The 14,166-nt window shown below is 36.4% G+C and overlaps 1 protein-coding gene across 5 annotated transcripts in view; it reads right to left on the bottom strand.

Annotated features, from left to right (window-relative positions):
- EEA1 (early endosome antigen 1) overlaps positions 1 to 14,166 on the bottom strand; it is a 115,797-nt gene that overhangs the window by 3,698 nt on the left and 97,933 nt on the right. For all 5 annotated transcript variants that reach the window (XM_040491242.1, XM_040491243.1, XM_040491244.1 and 2 more), the window contains 7 exons: positions 11,558 to 11,740; positions 6,291 to 6,476; positions 4,513 to 4,644; positions 3,156 to 3,341; positions 1,972 to 2,210; positions 1,579 to 1,699; positions 654 to 752 (listed from right to left, as the gene is read on the bottom strand). In XM_040491242.1, the coding sequence (XP_040347176.1) occupies positions 654 to 752; positions 1,579 to 1,699; positions 1,972 to 2,210; positions 3,156 to 3,341; positions 4,513 to 4,644; positions 6,291 to 6,476; positions 11,558 to 11,740 (1,146 nt within the window). The remainder of the gene's footprint in view (positions 1 to 653; positions 753 to 1,578; positions 1,700 to 1,971; positions 2,211 to 3,155; positions 3,342 to 4,512; positions 4,645 to 6,290; positions 6,477 to 11,557; positions 11,741 to 14,166) is intronic.

Here is a 14,166-nt window from a genome sequence, read left to right as displayed (position 1 = left end):
GATGAGATATAAGAATACTGCAAACTGCACTGTGAAGGTATATTAACTTTCAAGGGATTAGTGTATTATTTAATAATATTTCAACATGTCAATTTAATCTCTTAATTTGAATGCTTTCTATTTCTCAGATACTGTGCCAAACATCTGATATAAAATTCATCAAGAATTCTCAAAAGAACCTTCAGAGGCATTTAAAAAGTGATAATAAAGCACCTCGACCAGCTGAAAACCATTTCCATTTGCCAAGTGTTTCAGGCAGAATTTCTTCAATAGGAATATAAACTTCACATGGTATTATTCAGAATAAATATTTTTTTCATCTCTGCTTTTTCTTTAAAATAACCCAATGATGACTAAAACATATGAGTTAAACACATAATGACTAAACATATGGCCTAGTGGTTCAGAAAATGACTATTCCAGAGAGTAACTGAGTAGGAAGGCAAGGACTATACTTAAAACTAAAATTGAAATACATATGCTGACCAGAAACTAGACTGCATAAAATTTAATTATTCTATGTAGTTGTAAAGTTAACCAATAAATAGAAAAAATTTTTAAATCTGTCAAATACAAGATTTTGATGGTTAAAACATTAATTGATACTGAGAAATAAAATCCAGAACCACAGCAATATGAACAAAATCATTTACCCGTCTCACTGTTACTGAAAAGCCTTTCCCACAGGCCATGCAGTTTTGTACTTCATTGTCTTCCGCCCACTTCCTATTTAACGCTTGCGTGTGTTTGATCTATCAAAAAAAAAAAAAAAGGGGGTGTCCAAACATTATAATACTCAACATTTTAAAGAATGATGGATAATTTCTAATTTGGTGCCCAAGTTTCTCAAAATTTAGACTTATAGGCACCATGGGATAAAATTTTAAAAATCAGAAATACTTTGGTTGGCTTCCATTGTCAAAAGCTACTACATTCTTAAGTCTGAATGACAAATTAAGTCAAATTTTTACCCTCAAAGGCACCGGCAATTTCTAATCTTTGGTGATTTCCCATCCCTTCTAACACTAATGATCAATCCTTCCTAAGTACCCTGAGCACATATTCAGATCACTTCTTTAACACATAGCAGCTTGTCTATTCCTTGATGTTCCTCAATTTTCCCAGAGCTGCCAATTCGTGAATGACAAGGCTTTCTAACTGATCCCTGGGGTCTCTCAGATTAATTCTTTATCACTTTTATTCAACTATCCATAACACCTACAACACTGCTATACAGATAGTAACCATTCAAAAGTTATTTATTAAATACAGGAGATTTTTTTTAAAGATTGAAAATACGCTGGGGTGCCTGGGTGGCTCAGGTGGTTAAACATCCGACACTTGGTTTTGGCTCAGGTCATGTTCTTGCCATCTGTGAGATCAACCCCATGTCGGGCTCTGCGCTGATGGCGTGGAGCCTGCTTGGGATCCTGTCTCCCCCTCTCTCTCTGCCCCTCCTTTACTCAGGTTCTCTCTCTCTCAAAACAAAAAACAAAAAATAAAAAAGATTGCAAATATGCTTTTCACTAAGAGTTAACTCTAGACTGAAAAACAGCCTCACATTACCAGATGACTTACTTGAAGGGATTGATTTTCTCTGCCCAGCTCCTGCACCGCTGCGGTTGTATTATCCAGCTTTCTTTGCAATTCTAGTACTTTGGTTTGAAGCTTTTCTATTTCACCTTCTCCTTTAAGACATCTAGAACAGATTGCAAAGCTATCATTAATTTTTTAAAAAAATTATCAAAGATCCTTCTAGAACAGAGATAAGAAACTACTTCGTAACCTCAAACATAATACTTTAATTTCAACTATCTGATTGTTTTAAGAGTTAGTTTTTAAATGGCTGCATAAATACCTGCGGGGCCAATGTACTCTTCTCAAGACTCTTCTATTTAAAAAAATGTGGAAAAAGACAATCTTCTTGTCACTTAGAATGGAAACACACTAATTTTACTAGACATCAATCACCTTTCTAGTAGTGCTCTCCTTTCATCCTGATTATTCTGAACTGTGGCTTCTAATACTGCAATTTCACCCCGTAAGTCGTCCGTCTGTTTCTCGAGCTCGCTGACTCTACGTTGACTAGACTGCCACTCCTTCTTTACGGTGCCCAAGTTTTCATTTAATGCTGTAATCTGCATGGTAAGTTTAGCTTCATTTTCTTCATGCTTCTTCATTCCTATTTCTTTTTCTTTTATTTCGGAATGCTGAGAAAAGGAAGAACAGTGAGGAAAAAACCTATTCCTAAAGTAATGCAAAATAAATTTAAGTTAGCTATTGAACTTAAAACACTGACAACATAAGTAATACCACTTCTTCAGGAAAGAAGGCAGGAGAATGTATTCATCTCATACTAATAAAATTGATTCCACAAACATCTGTGTACTCTGAACTGGCTCAAAGGCCATAATGCTGAAATGAGAGTCAGCAAGCCTCTAAGAAGAACCACTAACATACAGCAATTTGAGGTTTTCGTTTTCCTCACTAGAACAGGGGAAGAACACATAGTTAGGGATAGCAAGGTGCCCTGGACACAAAGCTGGCATTTTCAGTCTCAAAATCCACATGTACCTTTTCTTCTATCAACCTGCCAAAAAGCCAATTCCAAGCCATTCAACTCACTGTGTGAACTTGAAATTGCAAATCTTCAACTAAAACATTCAGCCCTCAAGTTATGTGGGGATATTTGGACTTAATTCAACAGAGGAAAGCCAGATGCTTCCCATTTTGGCATGCACAATTTAGGGAAGGAAAAGTAGACTTTGGTCATCAAAATTCCACACTGAAGTTTCCGTTCTCCCTTATCAACTCACTTCGACCAAACAAATGAGTTTAACATCATCAGCATTCACGCCATTTACCTCAATCTACATAGCTGTGGATTTGTTTTTCTGGCACTAAAAGTGTGTTTATTTTTTATGAATTATGTTTCATTGAATTTTCACTTCTCTAAACCAAAATATAATTACAGACTAAAATATTTCCAATCACATATCAGCTGTTTAAACAAATCAGGTCTCCTTTCTCAATCAAAAAGTAAAATGCTAGGTAAGAGCACTTAAATCCTAACTTCCAAGTAGAAAAATCCTCTCTTACTGGATTGACTTACAAAATCAATTACAAAACACACTCCCCACCATTAACTTACTGACCAGTTTAGCCTCCTTCTCAGTAAACTCTTTCTTCAGTTCATCTTCTTCCTTTTTCACCTGCTCTTTTAGCATTTGCTGGTTTCTCTTCTCCTGGTCAAGGGTTGCCTTCAGGGAATCTACTTTCCCTTGAAGCTCGAGTTTCTGCTGAATCAAAAGCTGTTTGGCATCCTTGAGATTTGTTACCTCCTATTGAAAAAGGCCGGAACTAAATCATCCTTTACAGTGAATATTTCAAAATGTAGCTGAAATTTATACAACTTATCCTAACAATATAAAAGAGTTTTAGCCTCTTCTCTTATGAGATTCTTAAAGTTCAGTATTTCAAACAACTGGTTAAAAAGACGCAAGATTATTTACTTCCTGCTCAACAATCATTTAAACTCAAGTGACAATTTACATGCACGTTTGGATGAAATTATGTGAAGAACCTCTACCCCTTATTTTCCCTTTTCTCACTTAGCAAGCATTTATTGGTCACCACTGAGGCATCACACACTGTGTTAGGTTTTAAGGATGCAGATAAAGATTATATACATTACCTGCTTTAAGGAAGTCACAGTGTGTAAGAATATAATAACATAAAGAGGTAATAAATTTTAAAGCAAAATGGGAAGTATACTGATAGACATAAAAGGTGTTATTGAGAGCATTCAAGAGAGAACCTAACCTTTGAGAAAATGAATAACATTTTTACAAAGCAAATGACAGACAATTAGTTTCTTCAGCTGGCACCCTAGGTATACTTATGACAGGAAAAATGTTCCAAACAGAGTATTAAAAATTTTTAGGAAGAAAAACAACTGAAACAACAGAATCCCCTAAAAATCTTAATTCTAATCATAGGCATAATTTTCTTTAATTTTTTTTAACATTTATTTTTGGAGAGACAGAGAGAGACAGAGCACAAGTGGGGTAGGGGCAGAGAGAGGCAGGGACACAGAATCCAAAGTAGGCTCCAGGCTCTGAGCTGTCAGCACAGAGCCCAAGGCGGGGCTCAAACCCATGAACCCTGAGATCAAGACCTGAGCCGAAGTCGGACACTTAACCGACTGAGCCACCCAGGTGCCCCAACATAGGCACAATTTTCTAAATCAACCGCTCTGTTGATTATCATCTCAACAAATCTAAACTTTTAGACCTACTTTGCTTTATTCACTAATCTGCAAACCAAAGGAACATAGTTTCAACACATGTATATGGATAACACACAACACAGGGATGAGAGCAAGAGTATTTGTCAAAACAACAAAACTGCGTCTAGCACGTAGTAGATTCTCAGTAAGATATATATACATATTTTTTATTTAAATGACAATAATACAGGATAGAAGGAGGGACAATGATTATCTTAACATACCTTTATGCTTTCTTGCTTGTGGGACTTGAGTTCTTCACTCAATTTAGCAATTTCTTTTTCCTGTCTACACTTAATTTCCTCTATCTCTGCCAATTTAGACTTTTCATTTACTAGTTCTTTTTCTTTCAGTGACTGTAGAAAAATAATTTAAAAATAATTTTAAGTAAATACTTAGCTTAAAACTAATGTCATGAGAATAACTGCTACTAGGCATGACATGGTCTCTGCCCCTTTCTACCTAAGTTAACGTGAGCAAACTACTTACCTTCACTTGCCTCTGTGTCCTTATTTACACAATGTGAACAACTAATAAGATCTTCATAAGCATTAGTTACTGTTAATACTGTGAAATAAATAGTGTCTAAGCAAGGAAAGAACACTATAAAATTTAGCCTATCGTTCTTATTCTTAATGCTATTATCATTATTACTATTATTACTATCAATGCCTTTATTTAAGGCGCCTAGCTAGTAGTGTGACATATTACCTAATTTAATATCAATACTAAATATAAATAGCTCTTTTTAATCCTCATGTGATAAGGAACAAAGGTTTAGAGAATAAAGGTTTGGAGAAGTGAAATAATCTATTAGAGATATAGTCAAAATTACAACAGTTCTGACTGAGCTAAAGCCCTTGCAACAAAGGCCTATGAAACTATAGTTCTCTCAGAATTTTCTAAACCCAAGACACAAATCATGAATATCATACCAGCTTCAATACCTCTACCTCCCCACAAAAACATCCCTTAATTTTTTTAACTAAAAAGACTTTCAGGAATTGCACAATTAAGATACACCACAAACTTCTGGAATTGTATACTTCAGAATAATATCTTATCAGCTAATGGAAATATATTTCAACCATGAAACCAAAAATAAAGTGCTTCCTAGAATCTGAATTTCTCTTTCATATAGCATCTTAACTTTTAAACATAGTGGTCTTATAATACAAGGCTTTAACTTTATTTTTTTTTAAGTTTACTTTTATTTATTTTGAGACAGAGAGAGAGAGAGAGAGAACGAGAATGGGGAAAGGGCAGAGAGAGAGGGAGAGACAGAATCCCAAGCAGGCTCTGCACTGTTAGCATCATGGGGCTCAAGCTCACAAACAGGGAGATCATGCCCTGAGCCAAAATCAAGAGTCAGATGCTTAACCGAGTGACCCAGGTCCCAAGGCTTTCAACCGTATAACTCAGCATCATTTATGTAAAATACACTCCCATTTCCCTAAGAAAAAGCTGGCTCTAAATTTTAAGAATTGTAAGAATAAGAGGAGCCTGGCTGGCTCAGTTGGAACAGCATGAGACTTTCGATCTGGGGGTTGTGAGTTTAAGCCCCATGTTGGGTGTAGAAATTGCTAAAAAAAAAAAAAAAAAAAGTACTACTACTAATAATAATTTTAAAAGAAGAATTATAAGCATAAGAAGTATTTCTAGATCTTTTAATCTCATTCACACATCTAAAGAATGTTATATAATAGTGGTGGAGCTACGATACCTGTTTCTAAATAACCAGGGGTCTACAATGTGAAAAAGATTTGTTTATAAAACTAAAAAGAGCAGTAAGAAAAATGAGTAGAAATGACAAGGGGGCTGTTAAGAAGTACTTCCCGGCATTAACATTCCAATTACCACGGTGTTGTATCAGAAACTAGAAGTCCATCTAAGGAGAGCTATTCAAGTAAAGTGATGCCCATATCGGAGAAGAGGTTTGACTAGATGATTTCTAAAGATACCGCAACTCTCAGATTCTAGACTCAGTCAGAAAATGAAATACCTTTTCTTTTTTAATATCTTGTAGCGTTTTACACTGCTCCTTCAACTGTTGCTCTTTCTTTGCTAAATCCTGCTCCAACGTAGCCGTGGAACTCTTCAGTTCTTGAATTAATTTATTTTGGTTTCCAATTTGATTTCTGTTTGAAATCAAGTCCTCCTGTGCTAGAGAAAGCTTCTCTTCTACAGACTTACAAAAAACAAACAAACAAAAAACCAATTTCCCCAAATTATTGTATGTCTTTTTTTGTTGTTTTTAGCAAATTTCAACAGAAACATAACAGCATAAGTATAGTAGAAAGCAATATACTGTAAAAGGATAGCTTGTTATGCCCTTTAGTAAGATCATGTAAAAGAGAAAGGACACTAGACCATTAACTCTCTTGCCTACGAAAAACATTTTAGTGTAAGATATTTAATAAAACTGAAGCAATTCCAAAACCTCTAGAAAGAGTAAGTACTACTAGCTAAGTGATATTAAGGAATATCAAATAAAAAGGGATCATATCGAACACACTTGTAATATATGAAAATATATACATATATGTCCCTTGACATGCTGAAATCCTCAATAAATAGTTTTTGTCTTGGGAAAAAAAACAAAAAACAAAAACCAACAACTATATTTCACATCCGCAAACCTGATCAAGTGAACCAAAAGAAGAAAGTCAACCAGATACATGGGGTTCTGTTTCTGAGAAGGCCATCGCCCCATCCTCTTCACTTCCCATCGATGTGGCAGAAACAGTGTTGTCAGTTAACAATGCCCACAGTTACTGACTGTTCTAAAGCCCAGACATTTTGAGAAGCCAAAGCTTATTTGAAAAGGGCAAGCTTTGTGGCCCCTTAGATTTCAGACTGGGGTAGATATGGTAACAGGTGAGTAGTGGAAACTGGCAGGGACCTTGCCACTCTCAGCTGCAACTGCAAAGAATCAGAAGGGAAGGCAATGAACTCCACGATGCTCTTCTACCATTTGGAAGAAGTTAATCTTATTCTGGAGATACAGTTCCTTTGAAAAGGAGGGAGAAGATCTAATTTGGGAAGGATCACTGCTGGCTAGGCTTGACTATAGTAAGCATCCAATGGAAAAGAAATAAACAAATACTTTTTAAATGAAGACTGTATTTAAGGGGTTTCTCAAGGTTCCCTAAAGAGACAGTTTATTCCTTACAAATAAACCCAGTTCTGAAGTCTTTCTGATATCAATGAAGTTTGATTTCCAGTGGCTTCTAGAGAACACTAAAAATCCCAAGGCTTCTTTTTAAAGAATCCTAAAGTCATCTAGTCCTTTACTAACCAAGCTGTTAGCCATTAACTGAGTATACTGGTAAGGTAAAAGATAGTCCTTAACTTAAAGAAGCTGGCTATGTAGCCCGAAAAACAGAACCACCACATAAAATGGAAGCTGTACGTAGCAGAAGAGCACTTGCTATAATGCCAAACGCACAGAAAAACAGTGAGTGTGAGAACTTTCCCTGAAATGTGTTTATGTAAGGCTCCATGGTACATGTGGGAACTGACATAAGCATCACAAAGGGTGAGAGTGATTTCAAATAAAGATAATAAAATTTGACAAACCCTAGCCCATACGGTCTATAGGAATTATTATCAGGTAACAGAGGTCCTGATCTAATACCAAGGCTTGCTAGAGCCTGAAATTAACAGCTCCCCCAATCTCTGCCCACAAGAATTCCAAACTGCCCATGGTTTAAATAATACTCAATAAAATTTGAAACTCCCAAGACCCAATGACTAAATCTTTAAAGTCAAGCTCAAAATCTGGGCTATGCTGACATACTGCTCTTGTCTCTGAATATTTGTCAATGCCATTCAGTGGTACACTGCCATGTATTTTAAATATTCCTTTTGTCTTTCTTGTTATAGGCCATTTTATTTTCACCTACTCAGCGTATCTTCCTTTGGGGAACTCCCCTCTCCCATTCAACAGTTTTGTGGGCCTATCTTTAACCCATTGACTCCCACTGGAACAAGCAAATCCCTGAGTAGATCAACTACCAATCTTGACCCTGAATACCACAATCAAATTACAGCAGTGTAGCTAAACAAGAAATTTCTGCAGTGTTTTCTGGTAGCTATTGTTTTTTGTCTGCTCCACAATTTTACTCTTCTTTCAAAATAAACTTTTAAAATGTTTATTATTTTCTTGATGTCTGATTAAATGATATAAGGAATAGTATAAAGATTTGTATTTAATTCTAAACTTGTTATCCTAGAATTTTCACTTTACTCAGGGTGCAAAATGTACAGTTACATTCCACTTCTACCTTTCTTCGACAGCAAAGAATAGCACACAGCACAGCCGTTTTGAAATATAGTCAACAAACGTAAGTATTTCATAAATAATCCAGCAGATGGGGCTAAAAGCATGGATCAGACCAGCCTGTTTTCCATTCTACTGGTATCTAGATGTACAATGTCAGCCCACAGATGGCAGCCTTGACTTAGGTAGGTGTCATGCTACAAAGTTCTCAACCTCTCCCCTTCTCTGTCACAGGCAACAAGATCATTCATCACTGAAGCAAAAGAAAAATAATGGCTGATAACCATCTCTTATTCTGGTCCATAAATATCATTTCAAGTTCTTGAGGAATTTACTTCTTCATTTTTTTTTTTTTTTTTTTTTTTTTTTTTAGCTTCCTAAGTAGTTCAGATACTTCTCATTTTGGAAACATTAATAATAGAATTTAGCAATATTCTATTTCATATTTAAAAATCCTAGTGATGATAAAAGAGTAAAGGGCTGTGAATCACAAGAACTGAGGTCTAATCATGGTTCTGTTAGTGTGCAATTCTGGGTCTGTCACAAACCACACCAGGCCTCACTCAGTCTTGTCTGCAAAAGGAGGCTTTGGAATAGAGGACCTAGCCATGCCTCTTAACAATTGGAAAACTCCTCAGCAGGCTTGACTCTCTGCCCTTCTCTTTTTTTCTCCATGCCTTTGTTTTCATGTATAAAATTATTAGTATACAACACAGCTTTCAAGCATAATAAAAACCATTGTTGGCTTAATGAAAGAATATTGATCAAAGATCTAAGTCCTGTCACCATGTAATGCTCTTGGGTAAATAATATATCTGTATGAAAAAAAAGTGTGATTTCTATAGGACTTGTACAATCAATCATTAAGTTTCATCTCCTTGATCAGCTAAACACCCTTCTAATCCATCCATATTCCCCATCCTTACTGTTACTGCCCACACCGCCGTCGTGTGCACCCGGACCAAGTGCCGTCTCCTCTCTGGTCTCTACACTCAGCCCTGTTGCTCCATGATCCACTCCTTACTCTCAGCCAGTCACTGGCCCAACCTACAGATCTGAGCAAATCTTTTCTGTGGTTCCCTACTGCTTTTACAATAAAGCCCAAACTCTTCCACAGACCTTCCCTGACTTTTAATAGTGTTCTAAAGGGGGAAAAAAAAAAAAAAGAAAGAAAGAAAAAAAGAAAAAGAATTTAAAGCTACTAAGGGAGCATAGCAAATAAGACATTTTCTAAATGTCAGGTGGTATTTTTTTTCTTACAACAACTGGGCACCATGAAAATTTTTTGACCCAAGTTTCCTATTTCTTTGTCAAATCATTAGTCACCCCTAGTTCCCTCAGTGCCCTTGCAGCCTGTCTGCATCCAGCCCTCCTGTTTCATCCTGTCTCTCTCATTAATCTCTTCTGCTCCATCCTCCTGAACTTTAAGCCCAGTTCTAGTCAATTCACACCTTGATTAATGGAACTTGTGGAGGAAGGGAGACAGCCTCTTCACTAATCTTCCTACGTCTTGTTTCCTCGGGTCCAATCCAAGCTATCTATAAACCTCTTCCTGGTTAAGTTGTCCAAAGTACTGTCTTCTTCATTTTATTCCTCTGCTTAGACTCTTCGCCCCCTCTCCACCCCCAAATATAAACTCCAATCATCTTTGCTCCGCATCTAAGAAACCTCACAATTTATCCTCCAAACACAAACCAGCATGCTAGCAACTGGTAACTGTCTCCTGCTTTTGTTCATTCCCTGCAGTACCTTTTCTCAAATGTGCCCCTGAGTGAAATGACCTTCCTCAGGAAGGAATATATATTTGAATATATTCAAATTCTATATATCCTTGAGCACCTGTTCAAGTCCCACCTCCTTCAGAAAGCCTTCCTTATAACAGCCTATGATAAAATAGAGACACAGTATATTTATGTTGTCTAAAAATATCCTGTGATTTTCAACAAAATTCTTCAATAATGTACTTTAAATTAACAAATTAAAAGAAACCAGAAAGGAAAGAAACAAAAAGCATAACATTTCATGATGACAAAAAAAAGAAAGAAAGAAATAAAAGAAAAGAAAAAATAAGAACTAGCTGAATCTTGTGGGAAAGAACACAAACGTTCCATTTATCTTAGGGAAATCATACTTTAATAACACTGCATAAAAATTATTTATCTTTTTTCCATATTCTTCATTTTTTTTTTATTTAAAAATTTTTTTTTCAACGTTTATTTATTTTTGGGACAGAGAGAGACAGAGCATGAACGGGGGAGGGGCAGAGAGAGAGGGAGACACAGAATCGAAAACAGGCTCCAGGCTCTGAGCCATCAGCCCAGAGCCTGATGCGGGGCTCGAACTCACGGACCGCGAGATCGTGACCTGGCTGAAGTCGGACGCTTAACCGACTGTGCCACCCAGGCGCCCCTCCATATTCTTCATTTTAATAAACATGATACATTAGTCAAATAGATGTCAAGAACAAACAATATATGTTTAGATAATTATTATTTTTTTTAATATATGAAATTTATTGTCAAATTGGTTTCCATACAACACCCAGTACTCATCCCAAAAGTGTTTAGATAATTAGATTAAGGTTAAGTTCACTTTGAGCTATAATCTCCTAATTTTAATCATTAAGCATTCTGGTAGTCTTGGGAAGCTGACCAACATAAAAACTAAAGTCAAAGTTATCTTTTTTACATTTATAAGAAGACAGCTTTAGACAAGCTAATAATGTAGCAATTAGTATATTTCCAAATAATTTTACTGTTATGGATGTTATTTTTAAATGCCCATATTTAACATATATCATATTTTGTTATAATATAAAACAATTTCATTATTAAAAAGCATATTACTCCAAAAATAATAATTTGATAGAAAACAAGCATGATATTCCACAAATACTAACATTACCTTGTCTATCTGGTCTCAAATCAACCATTTAATGAATGCCTATAAACAACTTCCTAATATTTTTATGATATATTTTACTATACCTTAAGATCTTGCCTTGTGGCAAGAAGTTCAGATTCCTTCCCATAGAAATCAGATTGAAGCTGTTTTAGATTTTCCTGACTTTTTTCATAGGTATTTTGTAACACTGACATTTTCTCTTTCTCTGCTGCAAGTTCCTGGGCTGCTTGTGTTGACTGCTGCTGTAATTTATTCTCAAGCTCTGTCTGGAACACACAATAGTTATTTAGAACAGTATGCATATCACAAACCAGTTACAAATACAAAATGAAATCCACACAAGAAGATCCCTGAGAACAAATTAAACTGTATTTATGCCCTAAAAAACTTAAGAGATTTACAAAATACAAAATCCAACAAGTCCCAATTTAAAAACCAAAAAATGAAAAAGCATTACATACAGAAAAAAGCATTTCACTGGATAGTCCCAAGTATCAATGTCTCAGGAAACTGAGAGTAACAACCACATTCTGAAGGAAGATACAGTGCTAGATGCTTTAGAAGATGATATAATTTAAGGTAGAACTAAGGGAAATTTCTATAGGAAAGAAATAAAAAAGTCATTACTGCGTTCATCATTTCTACTCCCTGAAATTCTAGAATAACTTAGGACATTTCTACAAGATCGTGTTTATTAACAACAAGGCAGAAAAAGAAATCTTGCAAAGATCTGACTCCTCTAAATGCTAAACTTGTCTTTAGTCTTTACGAAGACTCAGAAGATATACACAAATTATGACATAATTAAAATATATGTGTGCAGAGTATGAAAATAAGCACTGGCTTTTAAAATAAATACACTACCTCAATGCAACTTCTGTTTAAATGACCAGTGACTCCCTTGTTCCAAAACCCACTATTCATGTCCTTGTCCACAGCTGACTTCACCTCCCAGCAGTACTTGAAACAGTTGATGATGTTCCCTCCTAGAAACATTCTTCAACCTGGTTTCCAGGGCACCTATCTCATTGGTCATTCCTTCTTAAATTTTTTTACTAGCTCCTCTTCTTCTGTTTAACCTCTCAATATTGTAGGATGCCAGGGTTCTGACCGTTTATTCCATATACAGTCTCTCTCTCTCTAGAAGATCTCAACTATACTCAACTATGGCTTTAAATATCATTTATTGACAACTGACTCCAGAATTTGTGTCTCTAGCCCCGATCTCTCTGCCTGAACTCTGGGCTCATTATAACTGAGTACTTCCCTGACCTCTCCACCTCAGTGACTGACAGAGATCTATCTCAAGCAGAACTCTTGATTCCTGACAGCAAGGCTGCTCATCAAAAAGTTTCTTTCCTCCAGTAAATATGGTCATCTATCCACTTGCACAAGCCACAAATGTAGAGTTCTTTTTTTTTTTTAAGGTTGATTTATTTTTGAGAGGGAGAAAAAGAGAGACAGAGTGTGAGTGGGGGAGGGGCAGAGAGCGAGGGAAACACAGAATCTGAAGCAGGCTCCAGGCTCTGAGCTGTCAGCACAGAGCCCGATGCGGGCTCGAACCTACAGGCCGAGAGATCATGACCTGGGCCAAAGTCGGCCGCCCAACCGACTGAGCCACCCAGATGCCCCTGTAGAGTTATTCTTGATTCCTCTTTCCATCACCTCTCATCATCTAATCTATCCGCAAGTCCTGATGACCCAAACTTCCAAAATAGATTTTCAAATCATCCACTTCTAACACTTTAATTCATTCTATCATCATGTACTGTCTGGACTATTGCAACCATTTTTCAATGTCTTCTCTGCTTGCTCCTTTATCTCTCTGTAGTTAGACTGCACCATTTTCTGCTCAAAATTCTCCAATCGATTCTAATTATCCTTAGAACAAAGTATATTATTCTCTGTTACCTTCTAATCTATAAATCTTCATGCATATGCTTTGGCCCTTATTTACTTCTCTGAGCTCATTTCATATTACTCTTCCTCTTTCCCACCACACTTAACCTACATTGGTCTTCCGTTTTTAGAAAATACCAAGTTTGTCATAGTTTAAGGTCTTTGCACTAGTTGTCCCCTTGGACCTTTGTATGGACAGCTCTTGCCTTTCAAGCTCAAATTTCTTCAGCGAAGCTTCTTTGGTCACCCAACATTTAGCAGGACTCAGTCCCATCACTGTCTTTCCCATCACCCTGTTTAGTTTCTTTCCCAGGAAAGTGTAAGCCCCACAAGAACAGGTCCCTTATCTGTTCATGACTATATCTCCAGAACCTGAAACTGTGCCGTGGCATAATATAGGTGCCTAGTAATATTTCTTAAGGGAATGAATGGCAAATAGACTGGAGGTGGAAAAGCCTGGAATGACTCTTAAGAAGCTCTTATAATAGCCTGGTTAAGAGAACAAAATGGCCTGGACTAAGACTGTGACAGTGGGAAATGAGAAAAGGGAATGGATTCAAGAGAGTTAGGAGGTAGGCTGACAGGAGGTGTGCTAACTGCCGATGGAGGAAAGGGGGTTTGATCTCCCTGTATGTTATCTCAGAACACCCCATGTCACCTCCTTTTCATTCCCTCCAATTTAGATTCTTCATGATGAAGAACTCCTGTACGCCTTTCTTCATCTTGAAGACTATACTGCACTTATATATTTTCTTTCATAGAATACTATTTTTTCTTTTTTTTTTTTTCCTCC

The sequence above is a fragment of the Herpailurus yagouaroundi genome, unplaced genomic scaffold (assembly GCF_014898765.1).
Source record: "Herpailurus yagouaroundi ecotype Mexico unplaced genomic scaffold, PumYag 182, whole genome shotgun sequence".
Taxonomy (NCBI): domain Eukaryota; kingdom Metazoa; phylum Chordata; class Mammalia; order Carnivora; family Felidae; genus Herpailurus; species Herpailurus yagouaroundi.
This window is presented reverse-complemented; position numbering and strand designations above follow the sequence as displayed.